Source organism: Bombina bombina, chromosome 9 (genome assembly GCF_027579735.1).
Source record: "Bombina bombina isolate aBomBom1 chromosome 9, aBomBom1.pri, whole genome shotgun sequence".
In the NCBI taxonomy this organism is placed as follows: Eukaryota; Metazoa; Chordata; class Amphibia; order Anura; family Bombinatoridae; genus Bombina; species Bombina bombina.
In genome coordinates, this window is record NC_069507.1 from 237,757,536 (window position 1) to 237,783,038 (window position 25,503).

The 25,503-nt window shown below is 38.1% G+C and overlaps 1 protein-coding gene across 3 annotated transcripts in view; it reads left to right on the forward strand.

Annotated features, from left to right (window-relative positions):
- Positions 1 to 25,503, forward strand: part of NRAP (nebulin related anchoring protein) — a 195,688-nt gene that overhangs the window by 143,815 nt on the left and 26,370 nt on the right. For all 3 annotated transcript variants that reach the window (XM_053692704.1, XM_053692702.1, XM_053692703.1), the window contains 7 exons: positions 5,262 to 5,375; positions 7,337 to 7,534; positions 8,324 to 8,428; positions 9,663 to 9,761; positions 12,015 to 12,119; positions 14,426 to 14,533; positions 18,752 to 19,063. In XM_053692704.1, coding sequence (XP_053548679.1) covers positions 5,262 to 5,375; positions 7,337 to 7,534; positions 8,324 to 8,428; positions 9,663 to 9,761; positions 12,015 to 12,119; positions 14,426 to 14,533; positions 18,752 to 19,063 — 1,041 coding nt within the window. The remainder of the gene's footprint in view (positions 1 to 5,261; positions 5,376 to 7,336; positions 7,535 to 8,323; positions 8,429 to 9,662; positions 9,762 to 12,014; positions 12,120 to 14,425; positions 14,534 to 18,751; positions 19,064 to 25,503) is intronic.

Genomic DNA, 25,503 nt, shown 5'->3' on the forward strand with positions numbered 1-25,503 from the left:
GCTGGTGGGACTTCAGGGCTAATCTCAGGTATGATGTAGGCATATGGCTGGTGTGACTTCAGGCCTTATCTCAGGTGTGATGTGGACATATGGCTGGTTTGACTTCAGGGCTACTCTCAGGTGTGATGTAGGCATATAGCTGGTGTGACTTCAGGGCTAATCTCATGTGTGATGTAGGCATATGGCTGGTGTGACTTCAAGGCTAATCTCAGGTGTGATGTAGGCAATAGGCATATAGCTGGTGTGACTGCAGGGCTAATCTCAGGTGTGATGTAGGCATATAGTTGGTGTGACTTCAGGGCTAATATCAGGTGTGATGTAGGCATATAGCTGGTGTGACTTCAGGGCTAATCTCAAGTGTGATGTAGGCATATGGCTGGTGTGACTTCAGGGCTACTCTCAGGTGTTATGTAGACATATGTCTGGTGTGACTTCAGGGCTAATCTCAGATGTGATGTAGGCATATGGCTGGTGTGACTTCAGGGCTAATCTCAGGTGTGATGTAGGCATATGGCTGGTGTGACTTCAGGGCTACTCTCAGGTGTGATGTAGGCATATAGCTGGTGTGACTTCAGGGCTAATCTCAGGTGTGATGTAGGCATATAGCTGGTGGGACTTCAGGGCTAATCTCAGGTATGATGTAGGCATATGGCTGGTGTGACTTCAGGCCTTATCTCAGGTGTGATGTGGACATATGGCTGGTGTGACTTCAAGGCTAATCTCAGGTGTTATGCAGGCATATGGCTGGTGTGACTTCAGGGCTACTCTCAGGTGTTATGTAGACATATGTCTGGTGTGACTTCAGGGCTACTTTCAGGTGTGATGTAGGCATAGAGCTGGTGTGACTTCAGGGCTACTCTCAGGTGTGATGTAGGCATATAGCTTGTGTGAGGTCAGGGCTACTCTCAGGTGTGATGTAGGCATATAGCTGGTGTGACTTCAAGGCTAATCTCATGTGTGATGTAGGCATATAGCTGGTGTGACTTCGGGGCTAATCTCAGGTGTGATGTAGGCATATAGCTGGTGTGACTTCAAGGCTAATCTCAGGTGTTATGCAGGCATATGGCTGGTGTGACTTCAGGGCTACTCTCAGGTGTTATGTAGACATATGTCTGGTGTGACTTCAGGGCTAATCTCAGATGTGATGTAGGCATATGGCTGGTGTGACTTCAGGGCTAATCTCAGGTGTGATGTAGGCATATGGCTGGTGTGACTTCAGGGCTACTCTCAGGTGTGATGTAGGCATATAGCTGGTGTGACTTCAGGGCTACTCTCAGGTGTGATGTAGGCATATAGCTGGTGTGACTTCAAGGCTAATCTCAGGTGTTATGCAGGCATATGGCTGGTGTGACTTCAGGGCTACTCTCAGGTGTTATGTAGACATATGTCTGGTGTGACTTCAGGGCTAATCTCAGATGTGATGTAGGCATATGGCTGGTGTGACTTCAGGGCTAATCTCAGGTGTGATGTAGGCATATGGCTGGTGTGACTTCAGGGCTACTCTCAGGTGTGATGTAGGCATATAGCTGGTGTGACTTCAGGGCTAATCTCAGGTGTGATGTAGGCATATAGCTGGTGTGACTTCAGGGCTAATCTCAGGTATGATGTAGGCATATGGCTGGTGTGACTTCAGGCCTTATCTCAGGTGTGATGTGGACATATGGCTGGTTTGACTTCAGGGCTACTCTCAGGTGTGATGTAGGCATATAGCTGGTGTGACTTCAGGGCTAATCTCATGTGTGATGTAGGCATATGGCTGGTGTGACTTCAAGGCTAATCTCAGGTGTGATGTAGGCAATAGGCATATAGCTGGTGTGACTGCAGGGCTAATCTCAGGTGTGATGTAGGCATATAGTTGGTGTGACTTCAGGGCTAATATCAGGTGTGATGTAGGCATATAGCTGGTGTGACTTCAGGGCTAATCTCAAGTGTGATGTAGGCAATAGGCATATAGCTGGTTTGACTTCAGGGCTATTTTCAGGTGTGATGTAGGCATATATCTGGTATGAATTCAGGGATAATCTCAGGTGTGATGTATGCATATAGCTGGTGTGACTTCAGGGCTAATCTCAGGTATGATGTAGGCATATGGCTGGTGTGACTTCAGGGCTACTCTCAGGTGTGATGTAGGCATATAGATGGTGTGACTTCAGGGCTACTCTCAGGTGTGATGTAGGCATATAACTGGTGTGACTTCAGGGCTAATCTCAGGTATGATGTAGACATATGGCTGGTGTGACTTCAAGGCTAATCTCAGGTGTGATGTAGGCAATAGGCATATAGCTGGTTTGACTTCAGCGCTATTTTCAGGTGTGATGTAGGCATATATCTAGTGTGAATTCAGGGATAATCTCAGGTGTGATGTATGCATATAGCTGGTGTGACTTCAGGGCTAATCTCAGGTGTGATGTAGGCATATGGCTGGTGTGACTTCAGGGCTACTCTCAGGTGTGATGTAGGCATATAGCTGGTGTGACTTCAGGGCTAATCTCAGGTGTGATGTAGGCATATAGTTTGTGTGACTTCAGGGCTAATCTAAGGTATGATGTAGGCATATGGCTGGTGAGACTTCAGGGCTACTCTCAGGTGTGATATAGGCATATAGCTGGTGTGACTTCAGGGCTAATCTCAGGTGTGATGTAGGCATATAGCTCGTGTGACTTCAGGGCTAATCTCAGGTATGATGTAGCCATATAGCTGGTGTGACTTCAGGGCTAATCTCAGGTGTTATGTAGGCATATGGCTGGTGTGACTTCAGGACTACTCTCAAGTGTTATGTAGACATATGTCTGGTGTGACTTCAGGGCTAATCTCAGATGTGATGTAGGCATATGGCTGGTGTGACTTCAGGGCTAATCTCAGGTGTGATGTAGGCATATGGCTGGTGTGACTTCAGGGCTACTCTCAGGTGTGATGTAGGCATATAGCTGGTGTGACTTCAGGGCTAATCTCAGGTGTGATGTAGGCATATAGCTGGTGTGACTTCAGGGCTAATCTCAGGTGTGATGTAGGCATATAGCTGGTGTGACTTCAGTGCTAATCTCAGGTATGATGTAGGCATATAGCTGGTGTGACTTCAGGGCTAATCTCAGATGTGATGTAGGCATATGGCTGGTGTGACTTCAGGGCTAATCTCAGGTGTGATGTAGGCATATGGCTGGTGTGACTTCAGGGCTACTCTCAGGTGTCATGTAGGCATATAGCTGGTGTGACTTCAGGGCTAATCTCAGGTGTGATGTAGGCATATAGCTGGTGGGACTTCAGGGCTAATCTCAGGTATGATGTAGGCATATGGCTGGTGTGACTTCAGGGCTAATCTCAGGTATGATGTAGGCATATGGCTGGTGTGACTTCAGGGCTAATCTCAGGTGTGATGTAGGCATATAGCTGGTTTGACGCCAGGGCTAATCTCAGGTATGATGTAGGCATATGGCTGGTGTGACTTCAAGGCTAATCTCAGGTGTGATGTAGGCAATAGGCATATGGCTGGTGTGACTTCAGGGCTACTTTCAGGTGTGATGTAGGCATAGAGCTGGTGTGACTTCAGGGCTACTCTCAGGTGTGATGTAGGCATATAGCTTGTGTGAGGTCAGGGCTACTCTCAGGTGTGATGTAGGCATATAGCTGGTGTGACTTCAAGGCTAATCTCATGTGTGATGTAGGCATATAGCTGGTGTGACTTCGGGGCTAATCTCAGGTGTGATGTAGGCATATAGCTGGTGTGACTTCAAGGCTAATCTCATGTGTGATGTAGGCATATAGCTGGTGTGACTTCAGGGCTAATCTCAGGTGTGATGTAGGCATATAGCTTGTGTGAGGTCAGGGCTACTCTCAGGTGTGATGTAGGCATATAGCTGGTGTGACTTCAAGGCTAATCTCATGTGTGATGTAGGCATATAGCTGGTGTGACTTCAGGGCTAATCTCAGGTGTGATGTAGGCATATGGCTGGTTTGACTTCAGGGCTACTCCCAGGTGTGATGTAGGCATATAGCTGGTGTGACTTCAGGGCTACTCTCAGGTGTGATGTAGGCATATAGCTGGGGTGACTTCAGGGCTAATCTCAGGTGTGATGTAGGCAATAGGCATAAAGCTGGTGTGACTTCAGGGCTAATCTCAGGTGTGATGTAGGCATATGGCTGGTGTGACTTCAGGGCTACTCTCAGGTGTGATGTAGGCATATAGCTGGTGTGACTTCAGGGCTACTCTCAGGTGTGATGTAGGCATATAGCTGGGGTGACTTCAGGGCTAATCTCAGGTGTGATGTAGGCAATAGGCATAAAGTTGGTGTGACTTCAGGGCTAATCTCAGGTGTGATGTAGGCATATAGCTGGTGTGACTACAGGGCTACTCTCATTTGTGATGTATGCATATAGCTGGTGTGACTTCAGGGATAATCTCAGGTATGATGTAGGCTAGGCAATAGGCATATAGCTGGTGTGACTTCAGGGCTACTCTTAGGTGTGATGTAGGCATATAGCTGGTGTGATTTCAGGGCTACTCTTAGGTGTGATGTAGGCATATAGCTGGTGTGACTTCAGGGCTACTCTTAGGTGTGATGTAGGCATATAGCTGGTGTGATTTCAGGGCTACTCTTAGGTGTGATGTAGGCATATAGCTGGTGTGATTTCAGGGCTACTCTTAGGTGTGATGTAGGCATATAGCTGGTGTGACTTCAGGGCTACTCTTAGGTGTGATGTAGGCATATAGCTGGTGTGACTTCAGGGCTACTCTTAGGTGTAATGTAGGCATATAGCTGGTGACAGGGGCTGCAAGAGAAAGAGTAACTAAAGTCTAATTCCGAACCAAGATACAATTATATTTATAACCAGATTATCTGATGGATTACATTTTTTAAGCACAGCAAGGAGCTATAGAACATGAAACAAACATTTGTACCGTAGAAAAGATTTCTGTGATATATATGTGACTACTAAATACATTTAGATATAACTTTATTGCTGTAATAAGCTATTCTAATACATTATATTGTACCTTTAACCTATTATCTGCCAGGTGGGATAAAATAGTTTCTGTTTGCACATAATCTATCTAGGTCTAAATTCTTGTGCTTTTCAATAGCTCCCTGGTTTGCATATGTCCTATAAAACACTTATACAACTGCGCTGATAGGAATGTCCAACTGTGCATCATTACAAGTAAAATATCCATGCAGAATAGTTAGAGATTATGGGTTTAGGCTTCACTTCTGTATATTTTATTAATGTGTCTTCTTTTGTATGAACAAATGTGTGTTTTCCAGCATAAGTATAAAGAAGATTTTGAGAAAACCAAAGGCAAGATGCTCGGTCTGCGCAGAGTAGAAGATGATATGAGTATTGCGCATTCTGTTCACGCATCATCTCTGCTCAGTAATGTAAGTTATTTCAATTCTTTAGCAAATTAAAAGGAAGGAAACTGCTGGTTTTTGTGATAGAGACAAAGATACTGTTGAGAGTTTAGCTTTAAATAAACACCTTGGGATTTAATCTAAAGGTTTAGTTATGAATAGCAAAATAACTTTGCAATATACTTTTTTTGTATCTTGCCTCATATTCATGTAATTTAGTTGTGACAATTTCTAATTCTCATAACTGTAAAAAGCCCACGTCTGACGTATTGAAGCTAACACTGCTACATACATTTAACTAATTGACTCTAGCAGTCAAGAAATGCAAAACAATGTACTTAATGCTAACAATATGACTGTGGCTAGCCTTGGGAGTTGCAGACTGAAGCATGGATTGGCTCCTTCAAATGAGGCATATAATGGGTGGAGTTTGACTATTGAAAACAATTACAGCAAACAAGATGCACATTTTATGTAAACATGTTTAGACTAGGCTGATATGTTATTCTAGAGCGCAACAGAAATGACTTGTAATAACAAGTGTTTACTGTCTCTTTAAAAGTAATTTATTTGTGTGTCTACATATAGAATACTAAATAATTCATCTTAGGGCCACAGACTAGAACCATTTTGCTTATTTTGAGTAGGAGAGATATATTTACACACAAACACATATATATATGTATTTACACACACACACACACACATATATATATATATATATATATATACTGTGTATATATATATATATATATATATTTATATATATATATACAGTATTTACATGCACACACATATATATATAAATGCATTAGTGCCACCGGGTCAGTATAGCTTAAAGGGACAGTCAACACCCACGGTAACTTAGGGCCATACCATAGATCCAGAATAGAAGATGCAGCTACACCGCATCGATGTTGATGAGCTCTAGCGGTATTTGAGTAATCACCGAAAATACATATACTTATTCCTTGAAAACATGACTGACAAACTCCTCCCCCTCCTCCTTCGTTCCCTTCTCTGATGTTTTCAGATGCTCGTTCATTTTTCAAAGGTTGATGGTTCTGTTTTGATAATGCGCATGCGCATTATCTTCTGCACGTTCGCAAACCGACCGAGGATGTCATTGCGATTGGAGGATTCAATTAAAAAGAAAGTTTATACGTAATAGTGGGGGGAAGTTTGGCAGCCTTATTTTCAAGGAATAAACCTATGTATTTTCAGTGATTACTCAAATACCGTTAGAGCTCATCAACAGCGAAGCGGTGTAGCTGCATCTTCTATTTCGGATCTATGGTATGGCCTTAAGTTACCGCAGGTGTTGACTATCCCTTTAAATACAAACTTCATTGGTGTCAGTGAACTTACTTACCTGAGGTCTGTTCCATCTTCACCTCATCATACTGCTGCTGAACCACCGCTACATGCTCAACGGCACTCTGACAGGCCAATCTGGTATTTCAGATGTGTGGAGCGCGGACCTGTCAGAGTGAGCAGTGGCGGTTTGTCAGCTTGCGGCCCACTAGCAGGACAATCGTGACCCGGTAGTGGGCCGCGACCCGGCTGTTGAGAAACACGTTTACAGAGCATTCTAATAATGAAACATACAGCACTCAAACCCCAGTTACGTATCCTGTGCTCCTGTCTGCTCTATTTTTTTCTACTCCAAAGCTCACCTCAGTAAGTTGTATCTCTTTCCATCCATTACTGTTTGACACAAGCTTTGTGTTTTATTAACTGGGGATATTACTTGTGCAAAAAGTGTTCTTGAACAGAACTCAACTGCAAATGTTTGAGTAAATTATTTCCCAAACATGAATTTATTTTGTGTTTATTTTATAACCAAAGGGCTTAGATTTATAAACTTCAAATACCATCTGGACCTGTTTGATGTTGTACATGTTACCGGTATTTGCAGAGCAGCTACAGTTGTGTACGTTTAATGAGTCAGTAATCCATGTGCTGGTGTTTTGCCTACATCTTTACAGGTACAGTACAAGAAGGGCTTCGAGCAGAGTAAAACTCAATTCCGTTTGCCTATGGATATGGTGAACCTGGTGCATGCTAGGAAAGCGCAGTCACTGGTCAGTGACCAAGACTATAGACACCTACTACACAGCTATACTGCCCTTTCCGATGACCTTAGAATAATGACTGCTAAGAAAGCCTATGAACTTCAGAGTGAGGTAAAGAATTAAATAATTAAATAATTAAATAAACACATTAATAAATAAATAAATTGATAAAAAAAAATTGGTATTAGTTACTAGATTTGGACTAATGGAAAGATCACTTATTTTGGTGTATTTCTTGAATTTGTTTCAAAACAAGCATCCTCATTATCTAATAAACAAAGGAACGAATAACGGTGAAGCAAAAAAAAAAAAATGAACTCATTAATTCATGCCATTAAAACTGTTACTGTAAGGACGAGGAAGTCTTTTCTGCACGTAAACAAAGTTTAAAAATTCAGATTTACACTATTTAGGTGAGAAAGGTTTAAGAAGTTCAAAAATACACTATTCAATAAATATATCCAGCAATTTCATTGTAAGCTTATTGATTCAACCAATCTAGTGTCTAAGCTTTACTTTTGTTTATGGGTAATACTAACCTTGATAAAAACAATGAGTTGCTTAAGGCTTGTAGCACTAGCAATTGCTACTACTTTAACTTTACGTTTACACTGCTGTTCAGCTGCTTCTCTACTACCCTGATGACAATCCCCATAGGAAATAAGGAGTTAATACATTTCTGTTAAATAAATCATTTTGTCAAAATTTAACTGAACCAGGTGACCCCAGGAATTTGGCATGAAATGTTATTTATTTTTTATGGCAAATGATGAGTCCAAAGCAAATTTGTGCCTGTGTACATGTCTATTAGTTACTATAGTCTATAATAATTCATTTTATTATAGCATCAGTGACTTTGCTAGTTAACTCACTACAATAACATTGTTACCTGTTATCTAGAATCTTTATCGATCTGACCTAAACTTCATGAGAGGTGTTGGCTGTATTATACCAGGAACTCTAGATATTGAAGTGAAAAAGAACGCTTCTGCTCTCATAAGCGAGGTAATGATTAAAATGTGTGTGATAAACGTGCATCTGTAAAAAAAAAAGTCAAATCTGGGGTGAATATAAATAGATGTATATATACAACTGTATCCAACCTTAGAATTGCATCTAAACTGCTGAAATGAAAAAGAACAGAGGGGCATCTCATTAGATAGTAAGGAAATAAAAATAAAAGTAACAATGGGCACTCTTAGAATTTTGTGGGCCCTGCACAAACATTCCAGCCCCCTTATTCACCTCCCCTGTATGGCTTGTCCCCTGTCCCAACATTTAATGTGTTCCTATATAAAGAAAGACACCATAAACATCTCTTCATAAACTAAATAAGAAATGTGCATTGTACCTTCTCATACTCTCATTCTAAAGACAGTGTGGGGCCCACAAAGGGTGGGATCCTGGGTGCGTGCATCTCTAAAGGGCAGGCCTGGAAGCAACATAAGTGGCTATCATTACACACTGGAGTTGTCCACTAATAAAAAATAATACGAAGATGTGTAGAAAAAAGAAGATTTATCAAAAACGTAGAAACAGCAATACTTTTCTCAGCATGACAAACCGTTTGTTCATCAGGCTTGTAGTCAATTAAAAAGCACCTGTAAATATATACACACACCCCTGTTTCCACATAGATCAATGTCCTAGCTCATAGGGATCACCTTAAAATGGCATAGAAAAAAACGTATATCAAAATCCACAATAAAGACTTAATAAAGAAACATTTCAAAAGTGGTAACCCCCGAACCCATATTGACAAAAAATTGTTGGACACTACAACTACACAGAATAGATGCAATAGGTTGTAATCTAAACTACTATAGAGGTCTTTATGGTGCACAACCCCCATAAAGATTAAGTGAATTAGAAAAAAGCAAATATAAAATTATACTAAGTGATAAAAACTAGTAACACGTAAAATGTCCTACAAAAAACTCAATCTATTTTTTTTTTTAAATACTATACGCTACGGTAGCAGTCTATCTACTGAAAAATAATAAGTAAGCTATAGTATATGGCCCCTAGTGCTATAAAGTGAATAACTACTTAAGAATATTAATGTGAATATAATTACATACGTTAGGTCTCCCACAAAAAATCACAATAAGGAAACAACATATGAAAATTCTATATGTTAACCTAATATATTGAAAAGCTTAGAAACATTTGGTTAACTTGCTACTACAGGTATAAAGCCAGCCCTGCTCACTGCATTCATTTTTCCATTTTAATTTAGAGCAAATATCGACAGCAGCCACATACGTTCAAGTACACAACGGTTGCTGACTCCCTGGACTTACTCCATGCGAAGTTTAGCAATAAGATTACCAATGAGGTACAGTATGCATGTTTTATTTAATCTTCATTTAGGCCCATCTAATTGTACTGCTCTCTGGATTATAGATATGTCTCCTACTCATTTCTGTCTGCATTACTGTTATAGTAACATAAAATATTGTCTAGCTCTGTGTTGTGCAACCCCTCATATCAAGGCACACTAACAGGTCAGATTTTTATGATATCTGAACTAGTGCACAGGTAAAATAATCACCTGGTCATTAACCATGGTTACTGACCTGCTGTCACCCATTAGCTGATTATTTTACATGTATTTTTAGTCCGATATCATGAAAATCTGTTGTTATGCCTAGAACTGGAGTTGAAAAACACTGGTCTAGCTTATCTGTTTGGGACTCAGTATTTTAATCTTGTATCATGATGTTACCTGATTGACTATTGTTTGGGTTATTTTGGTTTACTGGTTTACTATTATTGGTTTATTTTGGTTCCCACGGTAGAATACCCAATTAATGTCTTCCCACATGTTTTTCTTACTGCAAATAACTTAGATCATTAAAGGGACACCAACACTATATAAATGCACAATTAGCCATGATTAACCATTTTAGTTTTATGTCTCTTTAATTAATAGTAATTTATTTTATGATCATTGTATTTGAAATTAAAGAGCTAGGTAATAGTAATAAGGGTGGAAAATGGTTTTGGTGTTGATGGAGATATCCTTAAAGGGACAGGAAACCCAATTTTGTTCTTTTTATGATTCAGATAGAGCATAAACAAAAATTTAAACAAATTTCCAATTAATTCTATTATCAAATTTGCTGCATTATCTTGGAATCCATTATTGAAGGAGCAGCAATGCACTACCGGGAGATAGCTGAACACATTGGTAAGCCAATGAAAAGAGGCATTTATGTGCAGCCACCAAAGAGCAACTGGCTCCTGAGCCTACCTAGGTATATTTTTCACAAAAGAATACCAAGATAACTAAGCAAATTAAATAATAAAAGTAAACAGTAAAGGAATCTAAAAGTCATTTAAAAAGAAATGTGTTTGCATTTTTGTCACATCAATATGAACTTTCTTATGAAATACGTATGTTTTATAGAGCGTTTACTTATACATTTATATTAACTTATTTCACCATTTTTTTCAATTATTGAACATGAACCTAAAAGATGAAACAAATATATATTTTTTGTATATTATCTGTATTACTGTTTATAAACATATAACTTAAAGGGATATTCCAGCCAAAATTGGAAACCACATGGGTGTATTTCGGTATTGAACAGAATTAATTTTGTAATATAGATGTATTAGCAAAAATGCTTCTAATAAAAGCTACAGCTGTTTAAAAAGTGTATTTACGTATGCACCGTACACCAGCATTTTAAACACAGCACTTGCTTAGAGCCTAAGGTGCTTGTACCATCTGGTAATGACTGTTTGTTAATTGCTGACATGATACAAGCCCCACTGATGATCTGCACAGCAGCATTGTTTAAAATGTGGGTGCAGGGATAATATCTCGCTATGCTTCACATGCCCGTGCAGAGACAAATGTTAACACTAAAACAGTAATAAGTTTTACTAGAAGCATTTTTGCCAGTACGTGTATTTTGCAAATATGTTACTATTCAAAGATGTAATAAATCTATGTACATTTAAATTTTGACTGGAATGTCCCTTTAAATGGATAGGAAACTCAAAATGTTCCTTTTGTGATTCAGACAGAACATAACATTTCAAAAAAAGTTCCAATTAACTTCTATTATAAAATTTGCTTTTTTCCCCATGATACTCTGTGTTGAAGAGATACCTAGGTAGCATCTGGTGCACTATATAGCAGGAAATAGCGCTGACCTCTAGTGCTCTTCCAAATGGATAACATTCTTGCAAAACTTCTGCCATATAGTGCTCCAGAAATGGGTCAGCTCCTAAGCTTACACCCCTGCTTTTCAACAAAAGATACAAGAACAAAGAACAATTATAATAGAAGTAAATTACAAATTGTTTAAAATCACATGCTCTATCTGAATCATGACAGAAAAATGTTGGCTTTCATATCCCTTTAAATGAATAATGTGCCTATAACACCAGTGTATTCTAAGACAAAAGACCAAAATTACATTTTCAATCACTCCGTGGCTATATTTTCAGGAGGCCAACGCAAACTTAAACCTTAAATTTATGGAAAAAAAAGGAATATTTGTTTTATTTTGTCACCACACATTCGTTGAGCCAGTTATGGGATATGATTACTAATAATATTGCCTTTTTTTAGCGGTTATACAAAGCAGCAGGAGAAGACAGTCTCCACCATTACACCACTATCGTAGGATTACCGGAGCACGTCAGGGCCAGGCTAAATGCGGCCAACCTTAGCGATGTGAGTAATACATTTTGAGATATTGATAACAAAAATATCAACTAACTTGTAGAGAATGTAAAGAGGATTAAACTCAATTTTGGTCTAACATTAAGCAATAGATAAATGTATTATTACTATTTTTAATCACTTTAATAGAACAAACAGATCTTGATGAATTCATCTGAATTTAAACAGCTCCTACCCTTCTGTCCTGTTTACAGCCCTTGATGATAAGGTGTCGGCAAGTCTGCTATACTGGGTTATCAATACATCTTAAAATAAAACCGTAAAATAGGGATCTGTGCTTGTAGGTAGAATAATACAAATACATTTTCACAGTTTCTCCCTCCCATGTCTTTAAAAGAACAGATATAAGCTTTATAGATTTTTGCTTGTTTGCTGGTATTTTTAATGAAAGCTTCAGATTGAATTATTATGTATCAGCATGCCTTTGCAGATATTAAAACTCCCAGTCTCACCAGGACATCTGGCTGCACCATTTTTCTGTGTACAGCTGGGTAGCTTTCTGGTTGACAAGACAAAATGAAACTATTTAATGAATTTGGGCAGAGACATCGATAGATTAAATAAATTAAAAAAAAGTTTGACAAATTCCAAAACAAACCTCAATAACACTAACAAAATTATCCCTTTCCTAGCCCTTCGCTTGGTTTATTGTTTCAACCCAATCATTCATGTAAATTATTTATGATCCCATATAGTAAAATCAGTTCTATACAGTATCTATTGTCGCAGCCCCAATATCAACTGCAGTAATAATGTGTCTGCAATGTTATGGGCAGAGATCTTGCTATCAGTGACACTGCCCTTTAATAATGTCACTAATCAGTAACCTCTAATTGTGATAAATAGGGTTTTAGTTATAAACAGTGTAATGGTTAATCCCTTTGTAATATGTTTCATCCCTGATATCAGTGGCACCTGTGTCTTGATGAGCTGATGACAGTTATGACAATGATGATATCTAGCTGCAACATTATGACTTCTGCAATTTGCCATCCCAGAAATAAATAATGCAATGAACTATTATATAATATTTCATCTGACTTATAGTCGACAGTTATATAAAATGTAATCCATGGTGTATTTAGTTTCTATGCTACCCTAGGCATAGAGAAATAGCCCTGTGACACAGGGAGGAGTCATAACTAGAGATGTGCATTTAATATAAATTCATCTAAATTAATGCTGATTCCATGAGCCAAATGCATTATTGGACAAAATGGGAGAAGAATTAAAGATTGCTTGACTAAACTGACTAAACTGATTTGTTTGTACTGTTTGGCACCAAAAAAGGCACAGAAAGAGCTATATTTTTTGGCTAATCAGCTCCTTTGTTTGCAGTGATGTACAGGGGGTCTGACCATTCATGTGTCCATCGTCCCCTCTGCAATCCTGCCATATTATTACTAATGATTGGTATTAGAGATAGACAGTCATGCACTAAATGTTGGATTTTAGTCATACAGGATTGTGGGATCAAGCCTTAACCTACCATATTGAGGTGGAAGACTAGAGGAAGCTCAGACATTTTCAATCACTTTGACTAGAGCTATTGGAGCATGCAGTTTTGTGACTTCCCTGTGAGCTAGTCATTGGGGTCAATTTAACAAGTGCCGGGCAGACATGATTCACTGTAGCGATTTATGTCTGCCCAACATCGCTAAATGCCGACAGCATATGCTGTCTGCATTTAACATTGCACAAGCATTTCTTGTGCATCGGCCACTAGCAGGGGGTGTCAATCATCCGATCGGATCGGATCAGGATGATTGCAGTCCGCCACCTAAAAGGTTTTAATTTACGTTTCAGGTGACCCTGAAACTTCGAGCGTAGAAAGCAGCATCCGTTGCTTGTTAAATCTACCCCATTGACTCAAATTTAATCAGCAAATTGTATATTCTGTTATCATTGAAAGATAGGTTCTTTTAATTATTAAAATTCTATAATGTAAGATTTTTTTTAATTAAATGTATATATTTGCTGTTCCCTTTGGAAATAACAGTAGTGAATCTAATATTAAGCCAAAATAAATGCCCATGTCAACATAAATTTGACTGAACCAAACATAGGGAAAGATCGAAAACAAATCTTATGGACGAAACACATTTTTACCCGTGCACATTTCTAGTTATAATCCCACTCAAACCAAGAATCATTGATTTGTATGTAAAATGAAAAAATATGTTGACATTTGGAGAGCAAAGGAGTGGAGAGATATTAAATACAGAATATTTGTGTCCATTTAATAATTTAAAGACCATCAAATGTTCTTTTAATAAGTTACCGTTTTAATGTTGCAGATCAAATACAAAGAATCTTGGCTGACAATGCGGGCACAGGGACACACGCTGACAATGGAAGCACTCCCATTCCAGGCCGCCAAATGTTCTGGAAACATCGCTAGTGAAGTAAGTATAAAATAACTAAATATTCCCATAAACTCACAGATATAATTGTAAGCAATATTTTAGACCATTGTGATGAAAGTATGTTTCTTTTTGTTAAAGATGTAAAACAAAGTATAATAAATGGGCAATTTGACCCCAGCACACTATTTAAAATATCTCATATATATATTTATTTAAAAATCTGCTAATGACTTAATCTACTTTCAAGATCAGGCTCTCTAAATTCCCTCCACAGTGCTGATCCTGGTGTGTATAGTCGGTATAAAATAATAAATAAATATATAGCTGACCCAGGAGGGTGGATTCACTCTATGGAATATTAGCATTTATATATACAGGGAGTGCAGAATTATTAGGCAAGTTGTATTTTTGAGGATTAATTTTATTATTGAACAACAACCATGTTCTCAATGAACCCAAAAAACTCATTAATATCAAAGCTGAATAGTTTTGGAAGTAGTTTTTAGTTTGTTTTTAGTTATAGCTATTTTAGGGGGATATCTGTGTGTGCAGGTGACTATTACTGTGCATAATTATTAGGCAACTTAACAAAAAACAAATATATACCCATTTCAATTATTTATTTTTACCAGTGAAACCAATATAACATCTCAACATTCACAAATATACATTTCTGACATTCAAAAACAAAACAAAAACAAATCAGTGACCAATATAGCCACCTTTCTTTGCAAGGGCACTCAAAAGCCTGCCATCCATGGATTCTGTCAGTGTTTTGATCTGTTCACCATCAACATTGCGTGCAGCAGCAACCACAGCCTCCCAGACACTGTTCAGAGAGGTGTACTGTTTTCCCTCCTTGTAAATCTCACATTTGATGATGGACCACAGGTTCTCAATGGGGTTCAGATCAGGTGAACAAGGAGGCCATGTCATTAGATTTTCTTCTTTTATACCCTTTCTTGCCAGCCACGCTGTGGAGTACTTGGACGCGTGTGATGGAGCATTGTCCTGCATGAAAATCATGTTTTTCTTGAAGGATGCAGACTTCTTCCTGTACCACTGCTTGAAGAAGGTGTCTTCCAGAAACTGGCAGTAGGACTGGGAGTTGAGCTTGACTCCATCCTCAACCCGAAAAGGCCCCACAAGCTCATCTTTGATGATACCAGCCCAAACCAGTACTCCACCTCCACCTTGCTGGCGTCTGAGTCGGACTGGAGCTCTCTGCCCTTTACCAATCCAGCCACGGGCCCATCCATCTGGCCCATCAAGACTCACTCTCATTTCATCAGTCCATAAAACCTTAGAAAATCAGTCTTGAGATATTTCTTGGCCCAGTCTTGACGTTTCAGCTTGTGTGTCTTGTTCAGTGGTGGTCGTCTTTCAGCCTTTCTTACCTTGGCCATGTCTCTGAGTATTGCACACCTTGTGCTTTTGGGCACTCCAGTGATGTTGCAGCTCTGAAATATGGCCAAACTGGTGGCAAGTGGCATCTTGGCAGCTGCACGCTTGACTTTTCTCAGTTCATGGGCAGTTATTTTGCGCCTTGGTTTTTCCACACGCTTCTTGCGACCCTGTTGACTATTTTGAATGAAACGCTTGATTGTTCGATGATCCCGCTTCAGAAGCTTTGCAATTTTAAGAGTGCTGCATCCCTCTGCAAGATATCTCACTATTTTTGACTTTTCTGAGCCTGTCAAGTCCTTCTTTTGACCCATTTTGCCAAAGGAAAGGAAGTTGCCTAATAATTATGCACACCTGATATAGGGTGTTGATGTCATTAGACCACACCCCTTCTCATTACAGAGATGCACATCACCTAATATGCTTAATTGGTAGTAGGCTTTCGAGCCTATACAGCTTGGAGTAAGACAACATGCATAAAGAGGATGATGTGGTCAAAATACTCATAATTCTGCACTCCCTATATACAGTATATCATGTAATTTTGCAGTATTGGCTAAAGCGTACTGTGTGTTTAACCAAAGGGGTTAAACATGTGAATAAAGTTCTATTATGCAGCCGCACTTACTCTGAAAATCAAGTGAGCAGTAGATTTTTTTTGGGACAAATTTAAAAATATCCTTCCATTTACATGTCCCGTCTATCATGTGACTGTCATTCCGTTTACCTACCCCCATCTATCATGTGACTGTCATTCCGTTTACCTACCGCCTTCTATCATGTGACTGTCATTCCGCTTACCTACCGCCTTCTATCATGTGACAGTCATTTCATTTACCTGCCCCCTTCTATCATGTGACACTGTCATTCCATTTACCTGCCCCCTTCTATCATGTGACTTTTATTCCAAAGTTCCCCCAAAACTGTGCATATAATATGTTTGTGTACAAATTTATACTGGAATTAAATCTGATTTTTTTAAAATTTTATTTCATGCTCTAATGAAATAATGAAAGTTTATTTTTACTAGAGTATCTCATTAAGCAGGACATGGCCAGTCAGGCAATCAGGTCAGGAGTAGCAGTCACACGTGTCTGCCAATTTGTACCTGTTTTCTGCTTGCTGCTCCCAAGCACAACTTTAACTACGGGGTTCATTCTTTTTGTATTATTATTTATTTTTATTTTGGAGAAATAGGAACAGCCATTTTTTTATTTAAGAAAGTAATCAAAATCAGAGTAAAAAACAGCTGAGTTGACAAAGTGGCACAATATTTTATCTCCATTTTCCCACAATGGCATCCTGATCTACCGATAATAAATTGTCGTAAACTGTGATGGATTAATAGGTTTAAGGGGTCTGTGTGTGTGCGTATTCGCACGTATATGTGCATATTCATTTTCAACAAGGGATACCAAGAGAACAAGCACATTTGAAAATAGAAGTCAATTTAAAAGTGTCTTAAAATCATCTGCTCTATCAGAATCAAGCAAGTTTAATTTTGATGTTCCTATCCCCTTTTAAAGGCAGGGGAAGGCAAAATAAATATATGCAGTGAATGACTCTCTATATTAGTTTGCTCTAATTTATTTCTTTGTTTTCTAAAACAACCTGTTTCTGTATTATTAAGCAGTTATGGTCTCTCGTTTATACAAGTTGTGCACACTGTGCTTTTCTATTAGTATTCTGAGCATATCCAGAGAGGAGTATATATCTCAAAAAATCATTATTGGTATGAGAAATACGTGTTTTAAAGGGACAGTCAACACCAGATTTTTTGTTGTTTTAAAAGATAGATAATCCCTTAATTAACCATTCCCCAGTTTTGCAAAACCAACACGGTTATATTAATATACGTTTTACCTCTGTGATTAGCATGTATCTAAGCCTCTGCAGACTGCCTCCTTTTTCCAGTTATTTTGACAGACTTGCATTTTAGCTAATCAGTGCTCACTCCTCAGTAAATTCATGTGCATGATGTTATATATATGAAACACATGAACTAACGCCCTCTAGAGGTGAAAAATTGTCAAATGCAGAGGCGGCCTTCAAGGTCTAAGAAATTAGCATATGAACCTCCTAGGTTTAGCTTTCAACTAAGAATACCAAGAGAATAAATCAAAACTGGTGATAAAAGTAAATTGGAAAGTTGTTTAAAATGACATGCCCTATTTGATTCATGAAAGTTTGAAAGTTTTTTTTTTTACTTGACTGTCCCTTTAAGCATTTGGCACATTTGTTAAATGTATTCAAGTTTTTCTATAATAAGTATCACATCACATCTTTTTTACTTTTCCCCAAAAGCAAAACAATTATTTATTTTTATAGTTTGTATTACTGTTATTGAAAAATCATTTACGGGGAGTTGTAGTCCGTTCTCTGTATCCTTTGTGAAAAGCATACCCAAGTAACCTCAGAATCAGAAATGCATTTCTAGGAGCTAGCTGGTGATTAGTAGCTATGTTCAGCTTGGTCCCAGTAGTGTATTGCTATTGTTCGAGAGCTGACTTTTACTATGTGTTTAACCATTTTGCAATAGTAAAAAAATTAAATGCTCTAATATATCAGAGCATTTTTTCCATTTAAAACTAGTTCTGGAATTGCAGACATCATATTTTATTCTTTGTATGTTTTAACACAACCAATGAAAGCAGTGTTATTAGCAATAATACATTTACCTTTTTATGTTTGTGTTTATCAGTTCTCGTAGTCTAATTATATTTATAGTTTTGTACATTTCATACCTAAAAGTGTGATTAAATGCTAAAGCTACAATAAGACAAACTGTTTATAAAAATGATGAAGTTATCTATAAAGATTACAAATGACATAATAAATATATACATTTTGTAGCACAAGTACAGGCACAACTATATAGCAGAGAAAGGGAAGCACATTGGTGCCAGGAGTGTACTGGATGACCCCAAGATGATGCACTGTCTCCGAATGGCGAAGTTACAGAGTGACCAGCAGTATAGGAAAGAATCCCATGATCTCAGGTCCCAGTACCATCTTCCAATGGACATGGTACATCTGGTTCATGCAAAAAGGGCTCAGGCATTGGCCAGCGACCAGGACTACAAGCTGAGACTCCATGAATACACTTCTGAACCCGAAGATCTGAAATTACAATGGGCAAAACGAGCGCACAAACTACAGAGTGAGGTACGTAAATTAACCAGTCAACAAAATATAGTTGTACCCAGTTCCTTCTTCAGGATCTTACTTTCTAGTGATCAGATTCTTCATAAAAAGAACCCCCACCATAGTCTTAAAGAGATACTGAGCCCAAATTTTTTTCTTTCATGATTCAGATAGAACATGCAATTTTAAGCGTTTTTTGGAATTTAATCCTATTATCAAATTTTCTTCGTTCTCTTGGTATCTTTATTTTAAAAAGCAAGAATGTAAGCTTACAAGCCGTCTCATTTTTGGTTCTGCACCATGGATAGCGTTTGCTGATTGTTGGCTACATTTAGACACTAATCAGCAAGCGCTACCCAGGTGCTGAACAAAAGATGGGCCGGTTCCAAAGCTTACATTCCTGCTTTTTCAAATAAAGATACCAAAAAAAAAGAAAAATTGATAATAGGAGTAAAAGATGCTTAAAATTTCATGCCCTGTCTGAATCATGAAAGACAAAATGTGGGTTCAGTATCCCTTTAATAATATTTAATATTTTTTCTTTTTTTCCATCGGTCACTTTTTTCCCCCGTGGATTATTATGTAGGTGACCCAGCAGACATATCTCATGAAGAGTTTTTTCCCCAAACAAAAGATTCTTGCTGTTTAGGTAATAAAGGCAGAGACAAATCTGCATAATTAAATATTTCTGAGTTTAAAGGGACATAAATATTTAAAAAAAAAAAAAACAGTTTTGCAATTGACATCTGTGATTGAATTTACTAATTTGTTCTCGGGTTATCCTTAATTGAAGAGCATATGTAGGATGGCTTAGGAGCATGAACATATTCTGAGCACTATATGGTATCAGTGTTTTGTAGCAATGTTTTTTACAATGTAATCAGTTGTTGAACAAACACTTCTGGCTCATACTTAACCTACCTAAATATGCTCTTCAACAAAGAGAGCAAAGTAAATTGGGAAGACCGTTTTGGGTGCTTTTCAATTTTAAATTGAAGCATTTTTGCAAAAATGCTTCCAGTAAAAGTCATGTTTATCTGCATTAAAAAGAATAAGTTCAAGGACACAGGCACCCCAAGTAAGTGTCACTTTATTAGATAAAACAGTTTCATATATTTATAAACATGAACTGTAAATACATATTGATATGGTTTTAATCCATCTAAATAATTGTCTGTAGGTGTTAATCGTAGATATTATAGTTATTTGCGTCTGTAGCAAATAAAAAATGAACCAACCGACTTGAAGGGATAGAAAGGTCAAAATTGAATTTGGTAAAAAATGTTTCTCGTAAAAGTTATTACAACTTTTCAGCGGCATACGCACATATGCTGTGAGGGACCATGTACCAATATTGAAACACTACACCTTCTCAGAGAGTCAGAAGTGACTTATATGGCACAAATTAAGTCTTTATATACACAATAAACACCACCAATATCTCTCTGAGCGTGAATACTGGTGCATGCAGCACTCACAGCATATGTGAGTATGAAACTGAAAACATCAATGATTTTTACTTGAAGTATTTTTGCTACAGAAAGTATAAGGCAAAAATGCTTCTATTTAAAATGGAAATGAACGCATGCACATTTTAATTTTGATCATTCTATCCCTTTAAGTTGGTTGGTTCAGTTCCCATTTGCTTAACAGAAAATAACTGATAACTATGAATAACACCACGTACGGATAATTATTTAGGTGAATTAAAACTACGTCTATGTGTATTTAGCACACACGTTTATAAATATATGAAAAAAAAGTTTAACAAAAATCTAAAACTGTTTTATATAATAAAGCGACTTTTGTTTGGGACGCATGTGTACCTGCTATATGAATTTATTCTTTTTGATGCAGATAAACATTTGACAGTTAATTAAGTGAGACATTAGAGCAACAAAAGAAAATCAGCTGTTATTATGTTATGAATAGATTTAAACTTATTAAAGGAAATTAGTTTCAACACTCTGACAGTTTAAATATATCTTTAAGTGCAATTTAGAAGAAATGATTCACATTCCTATTATTAATTAAGTAAATTCAAAATAAAACAAAAGGAATTCTTGATGCTCAACAGAATCAAGCTAGTCTCATGCTCTGATTCATCTCAATTCACTAGAGGGGGTTCTCGTGTATCAAGCAGGATATATTATTTACTTCCCTTGTAGAGGGAACAAATGCAGTTTCACTTGATGTGCATAGAAAATTAGTAAGATGTAGATAAAATATTAATATGGATCAAAGAGACTCTTTATACATCTAATCATCTCAGATTGGAAATATATTATGCAAAAATGAATATCACACACTTTAAATATGGTTCAAAATTATGTCTCATTGTGGATATTTCAATGCATGGGAAACTTCAGCATAAAGTATATCAGCTGGGTGCAGTGCTTATCTAAAACAAATATTTATAGGAAGGCAGTCAAGTGCCATAACCGTGAGAGATCGTAATGCCAAGTTTAACATATACATTTTTTTTATTAAAGGGATAGTAAACCCCAAAATGTATTTTATGTAGTGATGTCGCAAATAGTTCGCCGGCGAATAGTTCCCGGCGAACATAGCATGTTCGCGTTCGCTGCAGACGCCGAACATATGCGATGTTCGGTCCGCCCCCTATTCCTCATCATTGAGTAAACTTTGACCCTGTACCTCACAGTCAGCAGACACATTCCAGCCAATCAGCAGCAGACACTCCCTCCCAGACCCTCCCACCTCCTGGACAGCATCCATTTTAGATTCATTCGAAGCTGCATTGTTAGTGAGAGGAGGGACAGTGTAGCTGCTGCTGATTTAATAGGGAAATCAATAGCTAGGCCAGTGTATTCAGTGTCCACTACAGTCCTGAAGGACTCATCTGATCTCTGCTGTAAGGACAGCACCCCAAAAAGCCCTTTTTAGGGCTAGAACATGTCTGCTTTTTTTTTTCCTGTGTAATCTAATTGCAGTTGCCTGCCTGCCAGTGTGTGTGTCAGACTCACAGCGTATACTGTGCCCACTTGCTCAGTGCCACCACTCATATCTGGTGTAACAGTAGGGTACATTTTAAAAAAACAAAACACTTTTTTGACTGTGAAATAATAGACAGCTGCCAGTACCCAAGATGGCCGCCAATAAGGCAGATGGGGAGGGTTAGAGAGCTGTTTTGGGGGGGGGGAAATCAGGGAGGTTGGGGGCTAAGGGGGGATGCTACACTTCTAATTACCAGAAAGCAGCGCCAAAGTCATATATGTCTGCTATTTCTGAACAAAGGGGATCCCAGAGAAGCATTAACAACCATTTGTGCCATAATTGCACAAGCTATTTGTAAATAATTTTAGTGAGAAACCTAAAATTGCAAATTTTTTTTAGTTTTTTTTAAATTTGATCGCATTTGGCGGTGAAATGGTGGCATGAAATATACCAAAATGGGCCTAGATCAATACTTTGGGTTGTCTACTACACTACACTTAAGCTAAAATTAACTCTACAAGCTGCCTACATGCTCCCTAATTAACCCCTTCACTGATGGGCATAAAACACGTGTGGTGCGCAGTGGCATTTAGCAGCCTTCTAATTACCAAAAAGCAACGCCAAAGCCATATAAGTCTGCTATTTCTGAACAAAGGGGATCCCAGAGAAGCATTTACAACCATTTATGCCATAATTGCATAAGTTGTTTGTAAATAATTTCTGTGAGAAACCTAAAGTTTGTGAAAAAGTGAACAATTTTTTTTTATTTGATCGCATTTGGCAGTGAAATGGTGGCATTAAATATACCAAAATGGGCCTAGATCAATACTTTGAGTTGTCTACTACACTACACTTAAGCTAAAATTAACTCTACAAGCTGCTTACATGCTCCCTAATTAACCCCTTCACTGCTGGGCATAAAACATGTGTGGTGCACAGTGGCATTTAGCAGCCTTCTAATTACCAAAAAGCAACGTCAAAGCCATGTAAGTCTGCTATTTCTGAACAAAGGGGATCCCAGAGAAGCATTTACAACCATTTATGCTATAATTGCATAAGTTGTTTGTAAATAATTTCTGTGAGAAACCTAAAGTTTGTGAAAAAGTGAATAATTTTTTTTTTATTTGATCGCAGCGGTGAAATGGTGGCATGAAATATACCAAAATGGGCCTAGATCAATACTTTGGGTTGTCTACTACACTACACTTAAGCTAAAATTAACTCTACAAGCTGCCTACATGCTCCCTAATTAACCCCTTCACTGCTGGGCATAAAACACGTGTGGTGCGCAGTGGCATTTAGCAGCCTTCTAATTACCAAAAAGCAACGCCAAAGCCATATAAGTCTGCTATTTCTGAACAAAGGGGATCCCAGAGAAGCATTTACAACCATTTATGCCATAATTGCATAAGTTGTTTGTAAATAATTTATGTGAGAAACCTAAAGTTTGTGAAAAAGTGAACAATTTTTTTTTTATTTGATCGCATTTGGCGGTGAAATGGTGGCATGAAATATACCAAAATGGGCCTAGATCAATACTTTGGGTTGTCTACTACACTACACTTAAGCTAAAATTAACTCTACAAGCTGCCTACATGCTCCCTAATTAACCCTTTCACTGCTGGGAATAAAACACGTGTGGTGCACAGTGGCATTTTGCAGCCTTCTAATTACCAAACAGCAACGTCAAAGCCATAGAAGTCTGCTATTTCTGAACAAAGGGGATCCCAGAGAAGCATTTACAACCATTTATGCCATAATTGCATAAGTTGTTTGTAAATAATTTCTGTGAGCAACCTAAAGTTTGTGAAAAAGTGAACAATTTTTTTTTATTTGATCGCATTTGGCGATGAAATGGTGGCATTAAATATACCAAAATGGGCCTAGATCAATACTTTGGGTTGTCTACTACACTACACTTAAGCTAAAATTAACTCTACAAGCTGCCTACATACTCCCTAATTAACCCCTTCACTGATGGGCATAAAACACGTGTGGTGCGCAGTGGCATTTAGCAGCCTTCTAATTACCAAAAAGCAACGCCAAAGCCATATAAGTCTGCTATTTCTGAACAAAGGGGATCCCAGAGAAGCATTTACAACCATTTATGCCATAATTGCATAAGTTGTTTGTAAATAATTTCTGTGAGAAACCTAAAGTTTGTGAAAAAGTGAACACATTTTTTTTATTTGATCGCATTTGGCGGTGAAATGGTGGCATGAAATATACCAAAATGGGCCTAGATCAATACTTTGGGTTGTCTACTACACTACACTTAAGCTAAAATTAACTCTACAAGCTGCCTACATGCTCCCTAATTAACCCCTTCACTGCTGGGCATAAAACACGTGTGGTGCGCAGTGGCATTTAGCAGCCTTCTAATTACCAAAAAGCAACGCCAAAGCCTTAGAAGTCTGCTATAATGGCATGTCTGGCCCACAGTGTTGGGGCAAGGGTCCATCTGACCACTGATACCTGGTCTGCAAAGCATGATCAGGGCAGGTATATCACCTACACTGCACACTGTGAAGCGGGAGTAACCCTTACACTACCTGATCGATACAACATCATACCTGATGTTTTAAAGCACGTTATTCCAAACAATTTAGGAATGTTAGGTGATTTATGCCCTTTATGGATTAAAACCAGACTCTGCATGAACTATGTAATTTTCCATGGGAGTTTTGCCATGGATCCCCCTCCGGCATGCCACAGTCCAGGTGTTATTCCCCTTGAAACAACTTTTCCATCACTATTGTGGCCAGAAAGAGTCCCTGTGGGTTTTAAAATTCGACTGCCTATTGAAGTCTATGTCGGTTTGCCCGGTTCGCCAACATTTGCGGAAGTTCGCGTTCGCCGTTCGCGAACCCAAATTTTTATGTTCGCGACATTACTAATTTTATGATTCAGATAGAACATAAAATTTTAAACAACTTTCCAATTTAATTCTATTATGAAATTGTCTTCATTCTCTTATTATCCATTGCTGAAGGGACAGCATTGCAATACTGACAGGAAGCTGAAAATATTTATTTAGCCAATCACAAGAGACAAATGTGTGCAGGCACCAATTAGCAGCAGCTCCCACTAGTGTATGATACGTGCGTATTCATTTTTTAACAAGGGATACTAAGGGAACGAAGCACATTTGAAAATAGAAGTCAATTTAAAAGTGTCTTAAAATGACTTGCTCTATCTGAATCATGCAAGTTTAATTTTGACTTTTTTTTAATAAAGGGCATGAAACCTAAACATTTTCCTTTGTAATTCATATAGAAGTACATAACACTAAAAACAATAGACAGCACTCAAACAATATTATTCAATACATATAGGATACATTTAGTAAAAAAAAAAATAGGGCCAGATTACGAGTGGAGTGCAAAATTGTGCTCCATGCAATTGTGCGCTGGTATTTGACATGACTAGCAATGTGAAAGCAACCTCGCGTTTGCATTGCATGGAAGCTTTGCGCTCATGAGCGCTCTTCCATAGGCTCCAGA